The 25,276-nt window shown below is 43.1% G+C and overlaps 1 protein-coding gene across 1 annotated transcript in view; it reads left to right on the top strand.

The window, feature by feature from the left end:
• AKAP6 (A-kinase anchoring protein 6) overlaps window positions 1-25,276 on the top strand; it is a 606,671-nt gene that overhangs the window by 97,378 nt on the left and 484,017 nt on the right. Inside the window, exon 2 of the mRNA XM_069730511.1 lies at window positions 22,327-22,621. Within this exon, the coding sequence (XP_069586612.1) occupies window positions 22,346-22,621 (276 nt within the window). The 5' untranslated portion in view covers window positions 22,327-22,345. The remainder of the gene's footprint in view (window positions 1-22,326; window positions 22,622-25,276) is intronic.

Genomic DNA, 25,276 nt, shown 5'->3' on the forward strand with positions numbered 1-25,276 from the left:
TTTAGAGAGCCCCTGATGTGCCTAAACAGTGGAAACCCCCCACAAGTGACACCATTTTGGAAACTAGACCCCTTAAGGAACTTATCTAGATGTGTGGCGAGCACTTTGAACTCCCAAGTGCTTCACAGAAGTTTATAACGTAGAGCCGTGAAAATAAAAAAATCGCTTTTGTTTACACAAAAATGATCTTTTTGCCCACAAATTCTTATTTTCACAAGGGTAACAGGAGAAATTAGACCACAAAAGTTGTTGTGCGATTTCTCCTGAATACGTCGATACCCCATATGTGAGGGTAAACCACTGTTTGGGCGCACCGCAGAGCTTGGAAGTGAAGGAGCGCCGTTTTACTTTTTCAATGTAGAATTGGCTGGAATTGAGATTGGACGCCATGTCGCGTTTGGAGAGCCCCTGATGTGCCTAAACAGTGGAAACCCCCCACAAGTGACACCATTTTGGAAACTAGACCCCTTAAGGAACTTATCTAGATGTGTGGCGAGCACTTTGAACCCCCATGTGCTTCACAGAAGTTTATAACGTAGAGCCGTGAAAAAAAAAAAATCGCATTTTTTCTACAAAAATGATCTTTTTGCCCACAAATTTTTATTTTCACAAGGGTAACAGGAGAAATTAGACCACAAAAGTTGTTGTGCAATTTCTCCTGAGTACGCTGATACCCAATATGTGGGGGTAAACCACTGTTAGGGCGCACCGCAGAGCTTGGAAGAGAAGGAGTGCCGTTTTACTTTTTCAATGTAGAATTGGCTGGAATTGAGATCGGACGCCATGTCGCGTTTGGAGAGCCCCTGATGTGCCTAAACAGTAGAAATCCCCCACAAGTGACCCCATTTTGGAAACTAGACCCCCCATGGAACTTATCTAGATGTGTGGTGAGAACCTTGAATGCCCAAGTGCTTCACAGAAGTTTATAATGCAGAGCCGTGAAAATAAAAAATATTTTTTTTTTCCACAAAAAAGATATTGTAGCCCCCAAGTTTTTATTTTTACAAGGGTAACAAGAGAAATTGGACCCCAAAAGTTGTTGTCCAATTTGTCTTGAGTATGCTGGTACCCCATATGTGGGGGTAAACCACTGTTTGGGCGCACGGCAGAGCTCGGAAGGAAGGAGCGCCGTTTTGGAATGCAGACTTTGATAGAATGGTCTGCGGGTATTATGTTGCATTTGCAGAGCCCCTGATGTACCTAACCAGTAGAAACCCTCCACAAGTGACCCCATTTTGGAAACTAGACCCCCCAAGGAACTTATCTAGATGTGTGGTGAGAACTTTGAATGCCCAAGTGCTTCACAGAAGTTTAGAATGCAGAGTCGTGAAAATAAAAAATATTTTTTTTTTCACAAAAAAGATTTTGTAGCCCCCTAGTTTTTATTTTCACAAGGGTAACAGGAGAAATTGGACTGCAATAGTTGTTGTCCAATTTATCCCGAGTACGCTGATGTGCCATATGTGGGGGTAAACCACTGTTTGGGTGCACGGCAGAGCTCGGAAGGGAAGGAGCGCCTTTTTGGAATGCAGACTTTGATAGAATGGTCTGTGGGCATTATGTTGCGATTGCAGAGCCCCTGATATACCTAAACTGTAGTAACCCCCCACAAGTGACCCCATTTTGGAAACTAGACCCCCCAAGGAACTTATCTAGATGTGTGGTGAGAACTTTGAATGCCCAAGTGCTTCACAGAAGTTTAGAATGCAGAGTCGTGAAAATAAAAAATATTTTTTTTTTTCACAAAAAAGATTTTGTAGCCCCCAAGTTTTTATTTTCACAAGGGTAACAAGAGAAATTGGACCCCAGAAGTTGTTGTCCAATTTATCCCGAGTACGCTGATGCCCCATATGTGGGGGTAACCCACTGTTTGGGCGCACGGCAGAGCTCAGAAGGGAGGGAGCACCATTTGACTTTTTGAGCGCAAAATTGGCTGTCGTGTTTGGAGACCCCCTGATGTACCTAAACAGTGGAAACCCCCCAATTCTAGCTCCAACCCCTAACCCTAATCCCAACCTGATCCATAATCCTAATCACTAACCCTAACCATAATCACAACCCTTACCCCAAAACAACCCTAATGTCAACCCTAACCATAACCCTAATCAAAACCCTAAATCCAACACACCCCTAATCCTAATCTCAACCCTAACCTCAAACCTAACCCTAATCCCAATACACCCCTAATCACAACCCTAACCTTAACCCTAATCCCAAACCTAACCCTAATCCCAAGCGTAACCCTAATGCCAACCCTAACCCTAATACCAACCCTAATCCAAACCCTAAACCTAATCCCAGCTCTAACCCTAACTTTAGCCCCAACCCTAGCCCTAACTTTAGCCCCAACCCTAAACCTAGCCCTAAGGCTACTTTCACACTTGCGTTGTTTGGCATTCCGTCGCAATCCGTCGTTTTGGACAAGAAACGGATCCTGCAAATGTGCCCGCAGGATGCGTTTTTTGCCCATAGTATTGCCGACGAATCGTGACGGATGGCCACACGTCGCGTCCGTCGTGCACTGGATCAGTTATGTTTTGGCGGAGCATTGGCACAAAAAAAGTTCAATGAAACGTTTTTTTGTACGTCGCATCCGCCATTTCTGACCGCGCATGCGTGGCCGTAACTCCGCCCCCTCCTCCCCAGGACATAGATTGGGCAGCGGATGCGTTGAAAAACTACAGCTGCTGCCCACGTTGTGCACAATTTTCACAACGTGCGTCGGTATGTCGGGCCGACGCATTGCGACGGCCCCGTACCGACGTAAGTGTGAAAGAAGCCTAACCCTAAATTTAGCCCCAACCCTAACCCTAAATTTAGCCCCAACCCTAACCCTAAATTTAGCCCCAACCCTACCCCTAACCTACCCCTAACCCTAACCTAACCCTACCCCTAACCTAACCCTAGCCGTAACCCTACCCCTAACCCTAACCTAACCCTACCCCTAACCTAACCCTAGCCGTAACCCTACCCCTAACCTAACCCTAGCCCTAACCCTACCCCTACCCTAACCCTACCCCTAACCCTACCCCTAACCCTACCCCTAACCCTACCCCTAACCTAACCCTAGCCCTAACCCTAACCCTACCCCTAACCCTAACCCTACCCCTAACCCTAACCCTACCCCTAACCCTAACCCTAACCCTAATTTTAGCCCTAACCGCTGTTCTCCTGCCGGCCGGCAGATGGAGACAGATGGCGGGCGCACTGGGCATGCGTCCGCCATGTTCTTCTGCCGGCGGCCAGGAGGAGCAGCAAGAGGATCCAGGGACCTAGGTGAGTATGCTAGGGTCCCCGAATCCCCCTATTTCTCTGTCCTCTGATGTGCGATCACATCAGAGGACAGAGAATTACACTTTACTTTTTTTTTTTTTTTTTGCGGTCGCCGGTAAACAGTTAATTACCGGCGATCGCAAAACAGGGGTCGCTAAAACCGACCCCCGATCATGCTCTTTGGGGTCTCGGCTACCCCAGGCAGCCGAGACCCCAAAGATTCTCCCGGTGCCGGCCGGCGGGCGCACTGCACATGCGCCCGCCATTTTGAAGATGGCGGCGCCCACCGGGAGACACGAGGAGCATCGGGGGAGCTAGGTGAGTATTGGGGGGCCACCTGGGACCCCTTTTCTCTGTCCTCCGATGTGCGATCACATCGGAGGACAGAGAAATTAAAAAGAGATCGCTTTTTTTTTTTTTTTTTTGCGATCGCCGGTAAACGGTTAATTACCGGCGATCGCAAATGCGGGGAGGGTTAAAAACCCCCCGAATCATGTTCTCTGGGGTCTCGGCTACCCTCGGCAGCCGAGACCCCGGAGAAAATCGGCCTGTGGGGGGCGCTATACACTTTTTCCACAGCGCCGTTAATTAACGGCGCTGTGGTTTAAGTACCCTTAGCGGCCGCCGTTAAAAGGCGTATCGGCGGTCGCTAAGGGGTTAATTTGTTGTCTTGCTTGCTGGAAGCTCTGGGATGCAGAGGGAGCGCCTCCGCACCATGAGTCGGTGCGGAGGGTCTTTTTGCGCCCTCTGCGTGGTCTTTTTGTAGGTTTTTTGTGCTGACCGCAAAGTAACCTTTCCTATCCTCGGTCTGTTCAGTAAGTCGGGCCTCACTTTGCTAAATCTATTTCATCTCTGTGTTTGTATTTTCATCTTATCTCACAGTCATTATATGTGGGGGGCTGCCTTTTCCTTTGGGGAATTTCTCTGAAGCAAGGTAGGCTTTATTTTTCTATCTTCAGGGCTAGCTAGTTTCTTAGGCTGTGCCGAGTTGCATAGGGAGCGTTAGGCGCAATCCACGGCTATTTCTAGTGTGTTTGATAGGTTTAGGGATTGCGGTCAGCAGAGTTCCCACGTCCCGAGCTCGTCCTAATTATCAGTAACTATCAGGTCATTCCGTGTGCTCTTAACCACCAGGTCCATTATTGTCCTGACCACCAGGTCATAACACCCCGCCATCTAGAAGATGACTCATCACCCTCGGACAGCGAGCAGCGACGCATCCATGAAGCCATAGTAACGGCTTTCATGCCTGCACGCTTGCGCTAATAGCCGAGGAGATCTGGGTCTATTGCTGGGAGGATCCGAAACAGCGCGCACTATTAAGGCAGCGAATCTGAACGGGACTACTATTTAGAGGATAGGACAATATATAAAGTGCTAATAAAATGCAAAAGTGACCTGTGCTATGTGCCCTATTTTTAACAAGCTGCTACACATGATTACCAATGTAAACTATACTTTTAAAGTGACCTGTGCTATGTACTATAATTATTATTAATTACTTCCAGGCATAATTAAATATCAAGCCGGTAAATTATTAAAGTGGCATGTGCTAAGTATGCATAACTCCCTATTTATAAATAAGATACATATTAATTTTTACTTCATAAAATAATCTATACTACCCATATTAATATCAAGTGTACAATTTTATATATGATAAACTCATTAATACACAGTGGCATAAATAAATAATAATAATAAATATTCTCATTTCTTTATAATTATACACTTCTTATACATATTAATTGATTGGTTATACATTTTGTGAAATTTACAATAGATTTAACAAATTGTGAAAATCAATGGAAATAGACAAATTGAAAACTTGTATAATAATAATAAAAAATGAAAATAATAGTAGAAAATAAAAAAATAAATAAATATAAAAATAAGAATGAATAAAAATAAAATGAAAAATTGATAAATAAAGAATGCCGAGCTTTATAACAATCCTCTAGCAGATCTCCAATGTTCATCCCATTATTTTCTTTCACTGATCAATATTTTGATGTTGATGTCCAAAACGCAGACTTCTGGTCATACCATGGCAAGATAAGAAAGCGAGTCCTATATCAACTAAGCAACAAAAATAAAAGAATAAGTAAACTACATTGACATAAACGCTTAAAATAACATTTACCCTCTACCCCTAAAAACTAAAGAGAGCTAAAGAGCAGACAGCACAAAGATATTATAAGAAAGCACTGAAGCCAAAACTCTCGTTTAGCCCATCTGGAGCCATTGTGCCCAATCTGAAAATCCATTTACATTCAAGTTTGGCTAGATTTTTTGCCAAATCACCTCCCCTCGGGCCCATTTTTACAACATCAATCCCTTTGACTCTCAGAAGACTCGAGTCACTGTCATGATTTTGAAAGAAATGACGAGGTATTGTTTTAAGCTGAGTCGGGTCTTCACATGTCTTAGCTTTGTCAATATCTCTGACATGCTCACGCACTCGTATACGTAATTCACGAGTTGTGAGACCTATATAAAGTTTTCCACAAGGACATTGTGCACTATAGACCACCCCTTTTGTGGAACAGGTAATAAGATGTCTTATTGTATAGGTGCGATTTCCAGTTGCGCTTACAAATTCTTTGCTTCTCAGAACATTTGCACATCCTTTGCAATGTCCACATGGGAAACACCCTTTTGTCTCCAACCATGTATGATTCTTTTTATCCGGTGGCTCATAGTGACTATGCACCAAAAGAGCTTTCAAGTTCTTGGATCTTCGTGCCGTAATCAACGGCTTTGATGGTAGACACTTCTTGAGGGTTGAATCTGACAACAAGATGGGCCAATATTTGTCAATAATCTCCCTAAAATCTACCCACTGACTGTTATAGGTAGTGACTATGACAATACAAGCCAAGACAATTAGACAAAGATTCCGTGATAGGGGCTACAACAAGACAATGATAAGAGATGGCTACCATCGAGCCAGACATACTCCCAGAAACGGATTACTATACAAAAATAAACCCAAAATATAAGAAAAAGAAGGGCAAATACATTTAGTCACTACCTATAACAGTCAATGGTTAGATTTTAGGGAGATTTTTGACAAATATTGGCCCATCTTGTTGTCAGATTCAACCCTCAAGAAGTGTCTACCATCAAAGCCGTTGATTACGGCACGAAGATCCAAGAACTTGAAAGATCTTTTGGTGCATAGTCACTATGAGCCACCGGATAAAAAGAATCATACATGGTTGGAGACAAATGGGTGTTTCCCATGTGGACATTGCAAAGGATGTGCAAATGTTCTGAGAAGCAAAGAATTTGTAAGCGCAACTGGAAATCGCACCTATTCAATAAGACATCTTATTACCTGTTCCACAAAAGGGGTGGTCTTTAGTGCACAATGTCCTTGCGGAAAACTTTATATAGGTCTCACAACTCGTGAATTACGTATACGAGTGTGTGAGCATGTCAGAGATATTGACAAAGCTAAGACATGTGAAGACCCAACTCAGCTTAAAACAATACCTCGTCATTTCTTTCAAAATCATGACAGTGACTCGAGTCTTCTGAGAGTCAAAGGGATTGATGTTGTAAAAATGGGCCCGAGGGGAGGTGATTTGGCAAAAAATCTAGCCAAACTTGAATGTAAATGGATTTTCAGATTGGGCACAATGGCTCCAGATGGGCTAAACGAGAGTTTTGGCTTCAGTGCTTTCTTATAATATCTTTGTGCTGTCTGCTCTTTAGTTCTATTTAGTTTTTAGGGGTAGAGGGTAAATGTTATTTTAAGCGTTTATGTCAATGTAGTTTACTTATTCTTTTATTTTTGTTGCTTAGTTGATATAGGACTCGCTTTCTTATCTTGTCATGGTATGACCAGAAGTCTGCGTTTTGGACATCAACATCAAAATATTGATCAGTGAAAGAAAATAATGGGATGAACATTGGAGATCTGCTAGAGGATTGTTATAGAGCTCGGCATTCTTTATTTATCAATTTTTCATTTTATTTTTATTCATTTATTCATTCTTATTTTTATATTTATTTATTTTTTTATTTTTTATTATTATTTTCATTTTTTATTATTATTATACAAGTTTTCAATTTGTCTATTTCCATTGATTTTCACAATTTGTTAAATCTATTGTAAATTTCACAAAATGTATAACCAATCAATTAATATGTATAAGAAGTGTATAATTATAAAGAAATGAGAATATTTATTATTATTATTTATTTATGCCACTGTGTATTAATGATGAGTTTATCATATATGAAATTGTACACTTGATATTAATATGGGTAGTATAGATTACTTTATGAAGTAAAAATTAATATGTATCTTATTTATAAATAGGGAGTTATGCATACTTAGCACATGCCACTTTAATAATTTACCGGCTTGATATTTAATTATGCCTGGAAGTAATTAATAATAATTATAGTATATAGCACAGATCACTTTAAAAGTATAGTTTACATTGGTAATCATGTGTAGCAGCTTGTTAAAAATAGGGCAAATAGCACAGGTCACTTTTGCATTTTATTAGCACTTTATATATTGTCCTATCCTCTAAATAGTAGTCCCGTTCAGATTCTGTTATGGCTGGCAATCAGGCAACACAGCGTGCAGTAATCAGCGCACATACAGAGATCTGGCAATAACCAAAAACAATAGGACGAGCTCTGAGACGTGGAATCTCTGTAGACTGCAGTACCTGATCTATCCTCACACAACTATAAGCAGCAGTGGATTGCGCCTAACAACTACCTATGCAACTCGGCACTGCCTGAGGAGCTGACTAGCCTGAAGATAGAAATACAAGCCTGACTTACCTCAGAGAAATACCCCAAAGGAATAGGCAGCCCCCCACATATAATGACTGTTAGCAAGATGAAAAGACAAACGTAGGAATGAAATAGATTCAGCAAAGTGAGGCCCGATATTCTAGACAGAGCGAGGATAGCAAAGAGAACTATGCAGTCTACAAAAAACCCTAAAACGAAAACCACGCAAAGGGGCAAAAAGACCCACCGTGCCGAACTAACAGCACGGCGGTGCACCCCTCTGCTTCTCAGAGCTTCCAGCAAAAGACAATAGCAAGCTGGACAGAAAAAAAACAGAAAACAAACTAGAAGCACTTATCTAGCAGAGCAGCAGGCCCAAGGAAAGATGCAGTAGCTCAGATCCAACACTGGAACATTGACAAGGAGCAAGGAAGACAGACTCAGGTGGAGCTAAATAGCAAGGCAGCCAACGAGCTCACCAAAACACCTGAGGCAGGAAGCCCAGAGACTGCAATACCACTTGTGACCACAGAAGTGAACTCAGCCACAGAATTCACAACAGTACCCCCCCCTTGAGGAGGGGTCACCGAACCCTCACCAGAACCCCCAGGCCGACCAGGATGAGCCACATGAAAGGCACGAACAAGATCTGGGGCATGGACATCAGAGGCAAAAACCCAGGAATTATCTTCCTGAGCATAACCCTTCCATTTGACCAGATACTGGAGTTTCCGTCTAGAGACACGAGAATCCAAAATCTTCTCCACAATATACTCCAATTCCCCCTCCACCAAAACAGGGGCAGGAGGCTCCACAGATGGAACCATAGGTGCCACGTATCTCCTCAACAACGACCTATGGAATACATTATGTATGGAAAAGGAGTCTGGGAGGGTCAGACGAAAAGACACCGGATTGAGAATCTCAGAAATCCTATACGGACCAATAAAACGAGGTTTAAATTTAGGAGAGGAAACCTTCATAGGAATATGACGAGAAGATAACCAAACCAAATCCCCAACACGAAGTCGGGGTCCCACACGGCGTCTGCGATTAGCGAAAAGCTGAGCCTTCTCCTGGGACAAGGTCAAATTGTCCACTACCTGAGTCCAGATCTGCTGCAACCTGTCCACCACAGAATCCACACCAGGACAGTCCGAAGACTCAACCTGTCCTGAAGAGAAACGAGGATGGAACCCAGAATTGCAGAAAAATGGAGAGACCAAGGTAGCCGAGCTGGCCCGATTATTAAGGGCGAACTCAGCCAACGGCAAAAATGACACCCAATCATCCTGGTCAGCGGAAACAAAACATCTCAGATATGTTTCCAAGGTCTGATTGGTTCGTTCGGTCTGGCCATTAGTCTGAGGATGGAAGGCCGAGGAGAAAGATAGGTCAATGCCCATCCTACCACAAAAGGCTCGCCAGAACCTCGAGACAAACTGGGAACCTCTGTCAGAAACAATATTCTCAGGAATGCCATGTAAACGAACCACATGCTGGAAGAACAAAGGCACCAAATCAGAGGAGGAAGGCAATTTAACCAAGGGCACCAGATGGACCATTTTAGAAAAGCGATCACAGACCACCCAAATGACCGACATTTTTTGAGAAACGGGAAGGTCAGAAATGAAATCCATCAAAATATGTGTCCAAGGCCTCTTCGGGACCGGCAAGGGCAAAAGCAACCCACTGGCACGTGAACAGCAGGGCTTAGCCCTAGCACAAATTCCACAGGACTGCACAAAAGCACGCACATCCCGTGACAGAGATGGCCACCAGAAGGATCTAGCAACCAACTCCCTGGTACCAAAGATTCCTGGATGACCGGCCAGCACCGAACAATGAAGTTCAGAGATAACTTTACTAGTCCACCTATCAGGGACGAACAGTTTCTCGGCCGGACAACGATCAGGTTTATTAGCCTGAAATTTCTGCAACACTCTCCGCAAATCAGGGGAGATGGCAGACACAATGACTCCTTCCTTGAGGATACTCGCCGGCTCAGATAACCCCGGAGAGTCGGGCACAAAACTCCTAGACAGAGCATCCGCCTTCACATTTTTAGAGCCCGGAAGGTATGAAATCACAAAATCAAAACGAGCAAAAAATAACGACCAACGGGCCTGTCTAGGATTCAAGCGCTTGGCAGACTCGAGATAAGTCAAGTTCTTATGATCAGTCAATACCACCACGCGATGCTTAGCACCCTCAAGCCAATGACGCCACTCCTCGAATGCCCACTTCATGGCCAGCAACTCTCGGTTGCCCACATCATAATTACGCTCAGCAGCAGAAAATTTCCTGGAAAAGAAAGCACATGGTTTGAACACTGAGCAACCAGAACCTCTCTGTGACAAAACCGCCCCTGCACCAATCTCAGAAGCATCAACCTCGACCTGGAACGGAAGAGAAACATCAGGTTGACACAACACAGGGGCACAGCAAAAACGACGCTTCAACTCCTGAAAAGCTTCCACGGCAGCAGAAGACCAATTAACCAAATCAGCACCCTTCTTCGTCAAATCGGTCAATGGTCTGGCAATGCTAGAAAAATTACAGATGAAGCGACGATAAAAATTAGCAAAGCCCAGGAATTTCTGCAGACTTTTTAGAGATGTCGGCTGAGTCCAATCCTGGATGGCCTGAACCTTAACCGGATCCATCTCGATAGTAGAAGGGGAAAAGATGAACCCCAAAAATGAAACTTTCTGCACACCGAAGAGACACTTTGATCCCTTCACGAACAAGGAATTAGCACGCAGTACCTGGAAAACCATTCTGACTTGCTTCACATGAGACTCCCAATCATCTGAGAAGATCAAAATGTCATCCAAGTAAACAATCAAGAATTTATCCAGATACTCACGGAAAATGTCATGCATAAAAGACTGAAAAACAGATGGAGCATTGGCAAGTCCGAACGGCATCACCAGATACTCAAAATGACCCTCGGGCGTATTAAATGCCGTTTTCCATTCATCTCCCTGCCTGATTCTCACCAGATTATACGCACCACGAAGATCAATCTTAGTAAACCAACTAGCCCCCTTAATCCGAGCAAACAAGTCAGAAATCAATGGCAAGGGATACTGAAACTTAACAGTGATCTTATTAAGAAGGCGGTAATCAATACACGGTCTTAGCGAACCATCCTTCTTGGCTACAAAAAAGAACCCTGCTCCCAATGGTGACGACGATGGGCGAATATGTCCCTTCTCCAGGGACTCCTTCACATAACTGCGCATAGCGGTGTGTTCAGGTACGGACAAATTAAATAAACGACCCTTAGGGAATTTACTACCAGGAATCAAATCGATAGCACAATCACAATTCCTATGCGGAGGTAGGGCATCAGACTTGGACTCTTCAAATACATCCTGAAAGTCCGACAAGAACTCTGGGATGTCAGAAGGAATGGATGACGAAATAGACAAAAATGGAACATCACCATGTACTCCCTGACAACCCCAGCTGGTTACCGACATAGAGTTCCAATCCAATACTGGATTATGGGTTTGTAGCCATGGCAACCCCAACACGACCACATCATGCAAATTATGCAGTACCAGAAAGCGAATAACTTCCTGATGTGCAGGAGCCATGCACATGGTCAGCTGGGCCCAGTACTGAGGCTTATTCTTGGCCAAAGGTGTAGCATCAATTCCTCTCAACGGAATAGGACACCGCAAAGGCTCCAAGAAAAATCCACAACGTTTAGCATAATCCAAATCCATCAGATTCAGGGCAGCGCCTGAATCCACAAACGCCATGACAGAATACGATGACAAAGAGCACATTAAGGTAATGGACAAAAGGAATTTGGACTGTACAGTACCAATAACGGCAGAGCTATCGAACCGCCTAGTGCGTTTAGGACAATTAGAAATAGCATGAGTAGAATCACCACAATAGAAACACAGTCTGTTCAGACGTCTGTGTTCTTGCCGTTCTACTTTAGTCATAGTCCTGTCGCACTGCATAGGCTCAGGTTTACTCTCAGGCAGTACCGCCAGATGGTGCACAGATTTACGCTCGCGCAAGCGACGACCGATCTGAATGGCCAAGGACATAGACTCATTCAAACCAGCAGGCATAGGAAATCCCACCATTACATCCTTAAGAGCTTCAGAGAGACCCTTTCTGAACAAAGCCGCTAGTGCAGATTCATTCCACAGAGTGAGTACTGACCATTTCCTAAATTTCTGACAATATACTTCTACATCATCCTGACCCTGGCATAAAGCCAGCAGATTTTTCTCAGCCTGATCCACTGAATTAGGCTCATCGTAAAGCAATCCGAGCGCCAGGAAAAATGCATCAACATTACTCAATGCAGAATCTCCTGGTGCAAGAGAAAACGCCCAGTCCTGTGGGTCGCCGTGCAAAAAAGAAATAATAATCAAAACCTGTTGAATAGGATTACCAGAAGAATGAGGTTTCAAGGCCAAAAATAGCTTACAATTATTTCTGAAGCTCAGGAACTTAGTTCTGTCACCAAAAAACAAATCAGGAATCGGAATTCTTGGTTCTAGCATCGATTTCTGATCAATAGTATCTTGAATCTTTTGTACATTTACAACGAGATTATCCATTGAGGAGCACAGAGCCTGAATATCCATGTCCACAGCTGTGTCCTGAAGCACTCTAATGTCTAGGGGAAAAAAAAGACTGAAGACAGAGCTAAGAAAAAAAAATGATGTCAGGATTTCTTTTTTCCCTCTATTGGGAATCATTGGTGTGGCTCCTTGTACTGTTATGGCTGGCAATCAGGCAACACAGCGTGCAGTAATCAGCGCACATACAGAGATCTGGCAATAACCAAAAACAATAGGACGAGCTCTGAGACGTGGAATCTCTGTAGACTGCAGTACCTGATCTATCCTCACACAACTATAAGCAGCAGTGGATTGCGCCTAACAACTACCTATGCAACTCGGCACTGCCTGAGGAGCTGACTAGCCTGAAGATAGAAATACAAGCCTGACTTACCTCAGAGAAATACCCCAAAGGAATAGGCAGCCCCCCACATATAATGACTGTTAGCAAGATGAAAAGACAAACGTAGGAATGAAATAGATTCAGCAAAGTGAGGCCCGATATTCTAGACAGAGCGAGGATAGCAAAGAGAACTATGCAGTCTACAAAAAACCCTAAAACGAAAACCACGCAAAGGGGCAAAAAGACCCACCGTGCCGAACTAACAGCACGGCGGTGCACCCCTCTGCTTCTCAGAGCTTCCAGCAAAAGACAATAGCAAGCTGGACAGAAAAAAAACAGAAAACAAACTAGAAGCACTTATCTAGCAGAGCAGCAGGCCCAAGGAAAGATGCAGTAGCTCAGATCCAACACTGGAACATTGACAAGGAGCAAGGAAGACAGACTCAGGTGGAGCTAAATAGCAAGGCAGCCAACGAGCTCACCAAAACACCTGAGGCAGGAAGCCCAGAGACTGCAATACCACTTGTGACCACAGAAGTGAACTCAGCCACAGAATTCACAACAGATTCGCTGCCTTAATAGTGCGCGCTGTTTCGGATCCTCCCGGCCATAGACCCAGATCTCCTCGGCTATTAGAACAAGCGTGCAGGCATGAAAGCCGTTACTATGGCTTCATGGATGCGTCGCTGCTCGCTGTCCGAGGGTGATGAGTCATCTTCTAGATGGCGGGGGAACGGTCCGGCGCGCCGATTACATCAGGCAGCGAAGTCCCACATAATCCAGCTGACTTTCAGGTTAATGGCCGTAGCGCAGGCTATAAGTCCGCCTTTCCCTCTGCCCTGACACGCCCCCTGAAGAAGTGTGGACGAAACGCGCGTCGGGGTAGAGGGACCGGACACTCTTCCTTACACTCAGCAGTAAGTATTGTGTTTTCTTACTGCCGCCCGGCAATATATCAATACTTAGTTCATCCAATTAGGAGAACAGCACTTAGAATCTTGGAGGTTATTGTCGCAGCGGTGGTTATCTTACTTTACATGTAGCAGACATGGGCGGGTAATACCCTATTATAATGTGGATTTTTTGTAGTCAATACCACTGCTACCTAAGAGGGTGATTTGATTCCAGCGCCCAGCTGAGTAGATTGAAGCTTACTGTTGTATAAATACATGCTTTGTGCTTTATGAGTTGAGTAGTTCATAGGTCCCTCACATTTGAGATACCTGGTTTTTTGTCTTATTTTTAATGATGTATGTTTTCAATTGTTTAATAAAAATGATTTTATTGGGTTAAATAATGATGGTTGTGCTTTTCTGTGTCACTACTGGTTCACAGTTATTTGTGATATGGACGGAATGGATAGGGTTTGTTATTACTCTTCAAAGTGTTGTTGAAGCATCTAGTTTTATTACTAAGAAGCACAGGTTCAGTACAATGTGAACAGTCTCTTACTGGAACAATATGCGATACTTGATAAATGTAACCCATCTCAACTATACTGGTGCAGCAATCACAGCACACCTTGTATGGTCCTAATGTTGTTGATCTGTTGATCACAATTTGTTCTGAAGGTTTACTTTCTAAGTATAGGTCTCCCAATATAAACCAAAGTCTCTACTTTGCTGTCTTGAGCCACAAAACTTTGAGGCTACTACTCTGATCACTAGCCATGGGAGAGCTTGTCACCAGTAGCTATAGCACCTCCTACTGTCTCAGGCCACAGCATAAAACAGTGTATAGGCCAAAAAGCAACTCTCCCTCCCTTAGGTCTCAGCACTTCATCACACACTGGCCACAGTTTTTGCTGCAATTCTCCTAACGTTTACATGAGTTGAAAATGGAATTTTTCACTCTTTTACAAAAATTACGACCTTGACCTGCATTAACCCCACCATTAATCAAGTCTTTGTATCTGCACAGCAGCAAGGTCAACAGTAACCAACAATCTGTTTTCCGAATATTATTTTTCTACAATACATACACTGATGAGAAAAAGGGTAACAATGTTTTGAACTATTGACCTTTAGGCTCCATATCTCACCGTCTATTACTGCTATGTGAGACTACCATCATTTTGTAGACAATCATCTTGGCTCTCTCATGCATAAATTTGGCTTGCTACTATGTTGCATATGATTAGTTATGCAGATTCTTGTCATGTCACTGCATTGTTTCTGTTTTGCTCTTGGTGATGGAAAAATCTTTTTCTTCCTGCATACTACAAAACACAGCCTGTTCTCACATTCCCCAATAGCTCAGTGTGAAAGGTCACTGGTTCAAATCGAGGAGCAGCCATGAAGAAGATTTCCCAAGAAAAGAAAAACCGCATCATCCTGCTCATCGATAACAGTCTGTCGACCAAGAAAATGTCAAAACTTCATCATGTGAGTGCCAATGACAGTTGGAAGAATATGAAATGAAGTCCATCCATCCATTCAAAAGCAAAGATGTGGACATCCAGGCAAAATAACAAGTCAGCTCATCACAAGGTCTACCAGTTCTGGCACAATAAACACGACAGCGGAGGTGGTTCATATGCTTTGGAATAGTGAGATCACAGTCATCCATGCAAGTACCATTTGACACACATTACACAAGTCTGGAATGGTGGCCAGAAAAAAGATGAAGAAGCCTCGCCTTCAATATTGTCATAACAAGCGACCAGTCAAATTTGCCAAAAAGTAGGAAACATAGACAGTAGAAGATTGGAAAGAGGTGATATGGAGCTATGCCATGAAAGTCAATAGACTAGGTTCTGATGGGTGCAAATGGGTCTGGATGAAACAAGGGAAAAAGGGGCTAACAGATCGAAGGAACTGTCATTTTTGGTGAAGGAGGCCTGATGATTTGGGGTTGTCTTACAGCCAAAAGGCATTGCACAATTGACCAGAATCAATGGTAGTCTCAATGCTGAGTATCCTACAAGACAAGTTACTTCATATACTCTGGTTCTTGGGTATGAAAAGGATAACCTAGTGTTCCAGCAGGACAATGACACGAAGCACATGTTGAGATTGGAGAAGAAATGGTTCAATGACAGTGAAGAAGAGGTGCTGGATTGGCCTCCACAGTCCCCAGGCTTCAACCCAATTGAACACTTGTGGGTAGAGTTGAAGAAAAAAAACTGTATACATACCCAAGTGAGTCGACCAGTATGCACCAAATTTTGGAATTTGTAGAAGAGGCCTGGGATCATATTTCAGTTGAGGCATGGTCACAGTTTGTTAACTGTTGTATGGTGGGCCGGGGGTTACTGCAGTTTGTACACTTGTCGGGAGAGGTGGGTCTTCAGATTCCTTTTGAAGGTTTCCACTGTAGGAAAAAGAGTTTGATATGTTGGGGTAGAGAATTCCAGAGTAGGGGGAGGCATGGGAAAAATCTAGTATGCGATTGTGGGAAGCGGAGATAAGAGGGGCGTTGATAACAAGATCTTTTGAAGATCAGAGGTTGCATATGCAGGTAAGTAACGGGAGAATAGGTCAAAGATGCATGGAAGAGATAGGTTATGGATGGCTTTGTATGCCATGGTTAGGGTTTTGAACTAGAGTCTCTGGGCAATGGGGAGCCAAGGAAGGGATTGACACAGAGGAGAGGAAGGGAAATAGCAGGAAGATAGGTGGATTAGTCAGGCAGCAATGTTTAGTATAGATTGGAGGGTTGCGAGAGTGTTAGAAGGGAGGCCACAGAGCAGGAGGTTGCAGTAGTTGAAGCAGGAGATGATTAGGGCATGTACTCGTGTTTTTACAGATTCTTGATCAAGGAATGTACAGATCCGGGAAATATTTTTGATTTGGAGTCATCAGGAAGTGGAAAGGGCTTAAATATGTGATTCAAAGGAGAGTCAGAGTCAATGATTACCTCAAGGCACCGAGCCTGTGGGACTGGGGAGAGTGAGCACCTATTGACTTTGATGGTATATTTCTGTTGGGGATGTTAAGTGAAAGATGATGGATTCTGTTTTGTCCCTGTTAAATTTTATAAATCTAGTGGAAAAGAAGGATGAATTAGCGGGCAGACATTGTGGGATTCTGGTAATTAAGGAGGTGATATTGGGTCCAGAGAGGTAGATCTGTGTGTCACCAGCATAGGGATGATACTGAAAGCCATAGGACTCTACAAGCTGTCCCAGGCCGAAAGTGTAGATGGAGAAGAGCAGGGGTCCTAAAACTGAACCCTAGGGACAGACCGACAGGGGGCGAGATAAGGAGGTGGTATATGAGTGGGAGATGCTGAAAATCCCATCTATTAGGTTTGAGAAGATTCAAGATAGGACCAAGTCTGTGATGCCAAGAAATAAGAGAATCTGTAATAAGAGGGAATGGTCCAGTGTCGAAGGAAGAGGACGGGTTCACGAGGAGCAGCACAGAGTAGTGTTGCTTGCTTTTGGCAGTTAGTAAGTCGTTGTGAATTTAGTCAGGGCAGTTTCAGTGGAATGATGCGGAAGCCAGATTGTAAGCGGTCAAAGAGGGAGCAGGAAGAGAGTTTGGAGGAGAGTTCAAGATGAACTTATTGTTCCAGTAGTTTTGAGGCATATGGAAGAAATAATATGGGGCAATAGATAGACACAGAGGACGAGCCAAGGGAGGGCTTTTTGAGGATGACTGTGATTGAGGCATGTTTGAACTAAGAGGAGAAGAAACCAGTTGTTATTCATAGGTTGACGAGATGGGCTGTTATGAAGAATGTAGGGTGAGATGGAATTGGATCAGGTCAAGTGCACAAGTGGTGAGATGTGATTTGAAGATTAGAGAGGAAAGTGTATCTTATGTAATGGTGGAAAAGCTGGTTTTGGAGGAGGAGGGCTGAGTAGTTATGAGGAGGGGCTGTGGGGACTGTAGACCAAAGCTTTCTCTGATGTTATCAATCTTCTGCTTGAAGAATGAGGTAAAGTCTTCAGCTGTTATGAGAGCTGAGGGACGGAGGGGAGAATTGAAAGTGTTTAGAGTTGTGAGACGGAGGATATGATGAGAAGTATGTTTGTTTTTCTGCAGTGAGTGTGGACTTGAAAGTGGTGAGGGACTGTCTGAATTTGAAGATGTGCTCATTGGAGTGGGATCTATTCCAGCGCCACTCAGCAACCCTGGAACCCCATCTCAGATCTTTAGTCAGGTTGGTGTGCCAGGGTTGCCTGTTGATTGTGTGAGCTTTGGTATGTGTGAGGAGGGGCGACCGATTCGAAAGCTGCAGCTGTTGTGGTTTTATATAAAGTGGCAGCAACATCTGCACTGGGTAAGGAACCTATGTCTGCAAGAGTGAGAAGGCACTCAGAAAGTGAGTGTAAATCAAGGTGCTTGAGATTTCTGCAAGGGTGTGTAAGTTTGTGGAATGTCCAAGAATAACTCGACACTCAAAAATTTGGGAAAAGCAAGAATTACAGTTTATTATTATCCAGACATAGAACCATTTTGTTTTTTGAACATTTTCGGTCCCAGGTGGACCTTCTTCAGAACAGTTCAATTTATCTGGAATGAGAGGGTAATGGGTAATGCATATGGCCAGTAGGGAAGTCCCTCTGATATAATAGCTATCACCAACATTAAATGCAGTGTATAGGCCTGGGGTGAGTAGTGCACAAAGGTGCTATGGGGATCCGGTGGTCAGCACGTGGTGAAGCTCCAGCGCTGGTGACGTGCTATGTCACCGAGGGGAAGCGCGCTGACTGGGAAGTGTCAATGGGGATGTTGAATGATTATATACAGTTGTGCTCAAAAGTTTACATACCCCGGCAGAACTTTTGCTTTCTTGGCCTTTTTTCAGAGAATATGAATGATAACACCAAAACCTTTTCTTCACTCATGATTAGTGGTTGGGTGAAGGTATTTATTGTCAAACTACTGTGTTTTCTCTTTTTAAATCATAATGACAACCCAAAACATCCAAATGACCCTGATCAAAAGTTCACATACCCCATTTCTTAATACCGTGTATTGCCCCCTCTAACATCAATGACAGCTTGAAGTATTTTGTGGTAGTTGTGGATGAGGTTCTCAATTTTCTCAGATGCTAAAGTTGCCCACTGTTCTTGGCAAAAAGCCTCCAGTTCCTATAAATTCCTGGGCTGTCTAGCATGAACTGCATGCTTGAGATCTCCCCAGAGTGGCTCAATGATATTGAGGTCAGGAGACTGAGATGGCCACTCCAGAACCTTCACTTTGTTCTGCTGTAGCCAATGACAGGTCGACTTGGCTTTGTGTTTTGGATCGTTATCATGTTGGAACGTCCAAGTACGTCCCATATACAACTTCCGCGATGATGAGTGCAAATTTGCCTCCAGTATTTGCTGATAACGTGCTGCATTTATCTTTCCTTCAACTTTGACCAAGTTTCCTGTGTCTTTGTAGCTCACACATCCCCAAAACATCAGCGATCCAACTCCGTGCTTTACAGTAGCAAAGGTGTTCCTTCCATCATAGGCCTTGTCGACTTCTCTCCAAACGTAACATTTATGGTTGTGGCCAAAGTGTTAAATTTTGGTCTCATCACTCCAAATTTCAAAAAACCTGATCTGCACATCCAAACATAGACACAGTGTGAACAGGTGCTGAACCCAGAGTCGCCAACTCGTATATAATCAAACAAATAGGGCAGCACACTGCAGCGTCAAAACATGCAAACTTGAAAACACGAAATTTTTTTAAACTGCATTACTGCACTAGAAATATGAAAAATGAGAGCTTTTAGTGCATAAAAATGGCCAATTTTATGTGTACCTCGTAGCCACGTTACGGCATCTCTCTTATACGAGGTCCTCGTATAAGAGAGATGCCGTAACGTGGCTACCAGGTACACATAAAATTGGCCATTTTTATGCGCTAAAAGCTCTCATTTTTCATATTTCTAGTGCAGTAATGCAGTTTAAAAAAATTTCGTGTTTTCAAGTTTGCATGTTTTGGCGCTGCAGTGTGCTGCCCTATTTGTTTCATCACTCCAAATGACCTTGTTCCAGAAGTTTTGAGGCTTGTCTCTGTGCTGTTTTGCGTATTGTAGGCAAGATATTTTGCGGCATTTACGCAGTAATGGCTTTCTTCTGGCGATTCGACTATGCAGCCCATTTTTCTTCAAATGCCTCTATTGTGCGCATCTTTAAACAGCCACACTGCTAGTTTTCAGAGAGTCCAGTATTTCAGCTGATGTTATTTGTTTGTTTTTCTTTGCATCCCGAACAATTTTCCTGGCAGTTGTGGATGACATTTTTGTTGGTCTACCTAATCATGGTTTTGTTTTCACAGAGCTCCTGATTTTCCATTTGTTAATCACAGTTTGAATGCTGCTGACTGGCATAATCAATTCCTTGGATATCTTTTTGTATCCCTTTCCTGTTTTATAAAGCTCATGGAATGTAATATACACCTGTTTATATGGGATATGTATTCATTCCTCTATTATCTATATGTATTTTATGTTCATTCCCCAACTATAAAGCTCAGGGAATATAATATACACCTGCTTATATGGGATATGTGTTCATTCCTCTATTATCTACATATATTTCATGTTCATTCCCCACCTATCAGGCTCAGGGAATATAATATACACCTGCTTATATGGGATATGTGTTCATTCCTCTATTATCTACATATATTTCATGTTCATTCCCCCCTATAAAGCTCAGGGAATATACTATACCCCTATTTATATGGGATATGTGTTCATTCCTCTATTACCTACATATATTTCATGATTATTCCCAAACTATCAAGCTCAGGGAATATAATATATACCTGTTTTTATGAGATCTATGCGTATTTCCTAATTATATTACATATAATTCATGTTCATTTCATGTCCAAGATGCATAAGAAATCAATCTACACTACCTTTCCATATCTTTGGAACTATAAGTTATGTTCATTCTTTTTATTTATTCCTTTTCTTCATTCTTTTTAGTAAGTCCCCTCCAAGTGTCCCCTACTTCTTAACACACGTTGAAATATTAGAAGGAAGAAGGGGACACTGATTGCGGTCACTTATGTGAACACTAATTAAACAGTTCCATTGTGTAAGTCAAAGTGATCTGTCAGTCTTTTCTGAGTATTAATACAATAATATGGTGTGGAGAATCGGCCGAGGATCATAGCCAGAGATGAGACAAGTCCAGCACCACTCCAGGTGATTGACAGGTCTCTCACGAAGTACACACATGGCAGAGACCTGTCAATCACCTAGAGTGACGCTGGGGGGAGCTGATTGGGGGCGGTGCTGGACTACTCTAATCTCTGGCTTTGGCCCCAGCCGGGTCTTCTAACATTATTTTCTGCCAAAACTCTGGAGAGAGGTATACCAAAGTGCAATCAGGTCGGCAGGCTCTACTCCATGCCCCCACGGGTTTGGCAGCATGAATCAGGTGACAGGTTCTCCAAGTCAGCGTGCTGGTACTATCCAAGTATTGTAGGGAGTGACGGCTGCTGTTTGGGCAATGTTGTATATGACAATTATTTGATCTTTGGCAAAGCAAAGTGGAAACTATCACGCTGTGCGGGCTGCAGGATGAGATCTGGAGAACATAAGTAAGGTTTTTATTCACATCAATGCATTTTGGCGTCAGACGCGGCTCCTTTCTCAAGGTAAAAAAACAAGTGTGACACTTAGCCTATGTTCACACGTTGTTTATGCTACTTTGTTTCTGCAGACTAAACCTGCTGTCTTAGCAGTAAATACGCTACTTACAAAAATCAGCTTTTGCTGTCTTTTGTGCATGCTGATAAAGGTTAGTACCCCCCCAAAAAAACATATGATGCAACTTAGGTTTTTGCACCAAAAATGCAGCAAAACCTGATACACGTGTTTTTTTTTTGCGCAGCATTTTGGCACTTACCCATTGCGTTCTATGGGTGGAGGGGGGTAAAAAAAATCGCAAAAATGCTGAAAGAAGTTTTTCTTTCAAAAACTCGGCAGTTTTCCAATTTAGTCAGGAAGAAAAAACTATGTGTGCATGAGATTTCTGAAGTCTCATTGCTTAAAAGTTGCATAAAAATGCAGCAAAAATACAATGAGTGAACGTAGCCTTATACTCTCCAGATCTCATCCTGTGAGTGCAGGCCGCTCATTGTGAGAATCTTTAACATGCCAAAACTTATCTGGACGATGCTCTTCTCCAGATACGGCACATCAGGCTTCTACCACTGTTGTGTCCTTACACAACCCTTACAGGTGACACCTACCATCACCCTCACCCCCATTCAGATCTTCCCCATTATTTGATCTTTGTATGACAACAATAAGTGGGTATCACAAAATCTAGATTGTGGATTTTATTATTCTGGTAATGAAATCGTTTGCTAGTGACATTTGTATTGATAAACGTCTACTGTAAGCATGTTGTGAAAACATTCTATTTTTTTACTCTCGTAGGTATGACTAGCTCTAGGCCATGAGTCTGAAGACTACTGGATCCCAAGAAGCCGACACCATGGACCCTAATGTTGGCGACTCATGTGAAATAGAGCCCCCTTTGGGGCACGATTGTGTCCAGCGCTCCGAAAGGCCACCTCCAGTTCATACTGGGGCAGACTGGAAAATTATCTTACACCTGCCAGAAATTGATACCTGGATAAGATGCACAGCTGAAAGAGTAAGAGGACTTACACAGTCTGTGCAAGAAGACCCTCAAAGCAAGCATGTTGATGTGCATCTAATGCAACTCAAGGTGAGGACAGCAATACAGGCGAAAAAATCACTTTTCATTTTTTTCATGTTGTGTCTACAATATACTCATTGCCAAGCGCAGACCAATACATTTCAGTGATGGAATCTAAAGACAATAGCGTTCTTTGCAAGGAAGTGTCAGACACAGGACGTGAACGCATTGGTTCCAATAACCAAGATGTCAAATGTCTCCTATTCTCCCAAATTTTCTCACTTTGCCAAGTATAACATCACACAATGTAAAGCGTTCGTAGTTGTAGGTTAGTGGTCATCAATGCTTGTCTAGGGCAGCAAGGCTTGTTCTTCTGTTTATCATTACTTTTCCTAAACTGTCGGACAACCCATTTGAAAGAAAGGCCCATTTGGACAAGCCAAGAATTGGGGAACGAGCATTCATCCATATGAGCTCTCATGTCCAACTATCATCTGCCTGTCTATACAGATCAGCAATCACCCGACAAACAAGGAAAACTCTTACAAAACTCCAGCAGAACTCTATGGTTGTCATAGAATGATTGCTATGAGCGCCGCCCGGTGGTCAGCACTCATAGCAAGTGAGCATTTCCGCTACACACAGGCGATCTGATCATCGCCTGTATGTAGCAGAGGCAATCAGACAACTGCAGCTTCTAGTCTCCCATGGAGACTATTGAAGCATGCAAAAAGTAAAAAAAAAAAAGTTTTAAAAAAATATTTAAAAAAATAAAAATAAAAATTTAAATCTCCCCCTTTCGCCCCATTCAAAGTAAAACAATAAAAAAATCAAACATACACATATTTGGTATCGCTGCGTTCAGAATCGCCCAATCAATATAAAAAAATAATTAACCTGATCATTAAACAGAGTAAGGAGAAAAAAAGTAAAAACGCCAGAATTACGTTTTTTTTCTTTTTCTCTTTTTTTCATCTTTACAGCGTGGACCTATCTTTTTGTCGAGCCATACACATGACTTTTTCAATTCTTTTACATGGATAACCACTATCATTTAACCTTTTCTTTAAATCATTAAATTGTGTTTTGTCTTAAGTGTTTGACTTGGGATTCCGTTACATTGTATTCAGAGATTTAAGAAGGGACGGACTTGTAACAATTCACTGATTGTAGTTGTAAATATTCCTTTGTTTCTTTTATCCGTGTCATCCCCACTAGTAAAATGAGCTCCACTGTTGACAATGCCATCAGTGTACATATTGTCACGTGTATACAATCTTTTGCCGGTGAATACTGCTGTGCAAAATGTGAGGATATTAAACAATTGACATCTAGTTGGATGACACCTCCATACACTTTAGAGTGACTGCCAAACCTTTCACTATTGATGGGTAGTCTAAGGAGGTGCTTAGACCTGGAAATAATCTTTTTAGCCATCTGGGGGCATTTACAGTTTTGTAGAAGAGCTTCATCCCAATGAGTACTGCTTCCATGATTTCTTGTATTAGAGTGCCATCTAGTGGCTGCTGTTTAGTACTGCACATGGAAGCTGTATGATGCATTATAACCATTTACATTCATGTCCATGTCAAGCATCATCTTGGTATATTTTTCTGTATCCCTTACAAGGGTCAGAGTGCAACTTGGAAATAACTCGAGGGTTATACAGTGAGGCATAAGACGGGATTGCAAGAAGAGAAGTGACAAATATAATTCACGGTCACTGAACCATTACTTGAAGCTTTGAAGCTGCCATTACTGAGGACTTGAGAAATCTTATACAGTATGAGAAGAGCTGCAATAAAATGTCACATTTTTTTTACCTCCATTGCTGTCTCCATACTGTGTGTACACTATGGGAGCTCATACATATGAGCCTAACTAAAACACCTGTGGCCCGCTGTGGGTACGTACGCTACCTCCATGTGCCATAGTTTTTTCTCCTCATTCTGTATTAATTCATCTAAATAAATTCTGACCTTTTTACTAATGTATGGGGGATTAAAAGCAGCAGAAAAAAACTGTTATATGTAGGAAGATGGACCAGAATAGTAGTCTCTCTTGTGTGTCCGGGACGGAACTGTCACCATTGTTGCCGGAAGAAGCACTTTCTGACTGGAGTAGACCTTTGCACCTGACTGCTGGGGTGGGTGTGATATAAAAAAGACTGCGCTCGCGAAAACGGGGCTTTTGGCGGGGACCCAGCGTGTGCTACAGGAGAAGCAATTGTCCAACGCCAATTGACAGGCCCGCTTTGCAGCGTATCATCCCCTGCACATACAGACTGTGTCTCTCTTGAGACAGACTCCCCGATATTCTCCGACCCTAACATCACTAACCGGTCGGTACATCTAACACCTGCGGTCTCTCTTGGTATCGCTGATCCAGCGTTGCACGCTGTTCGCGGCGGTGAGACTGCAACCTGCAGTCCGGGACTTTGTACATCCTCAGCCGTGCAGCAGAGCTTTCACTGTTCAGCAGCCCGTTCCAGGATCACAAGGCCACGTGAAAGAAGACCAGGATGCAGAGACAGTGCTACCCTTTCCTCCAGGACTGGCTAAGAGACTTCTTGCACTACCTACAGCGCCATCGTGGGATTTTCCAGCCACCATCGTCCAGGAACCAGAGACTGATAAATTAACCTGTTATTTCACCCGTTGTAGTTACTTTATTGCTATATACACATTGTGGGCCCGTATATTTACACCCCCTTACTCCCTGCGT

The sequence above is a fragment of the Ranitomeya imitator genome, chromosome 1 (genome assembly GCF_032444005.1).
Source record: "Ranitomeya imitator isolate aRanImi1 chromosome 1, aRanImi1.pri, whole genome shotgun sequence".
In the NCBI taxonomy this organism is placed as follows: domain Eukaryota; kingdom Metazoa; phylum Chordata; class Amphibia; order Anura; family Dendrobatidae; genus Ranitomeya; species Ranitomeya imitator.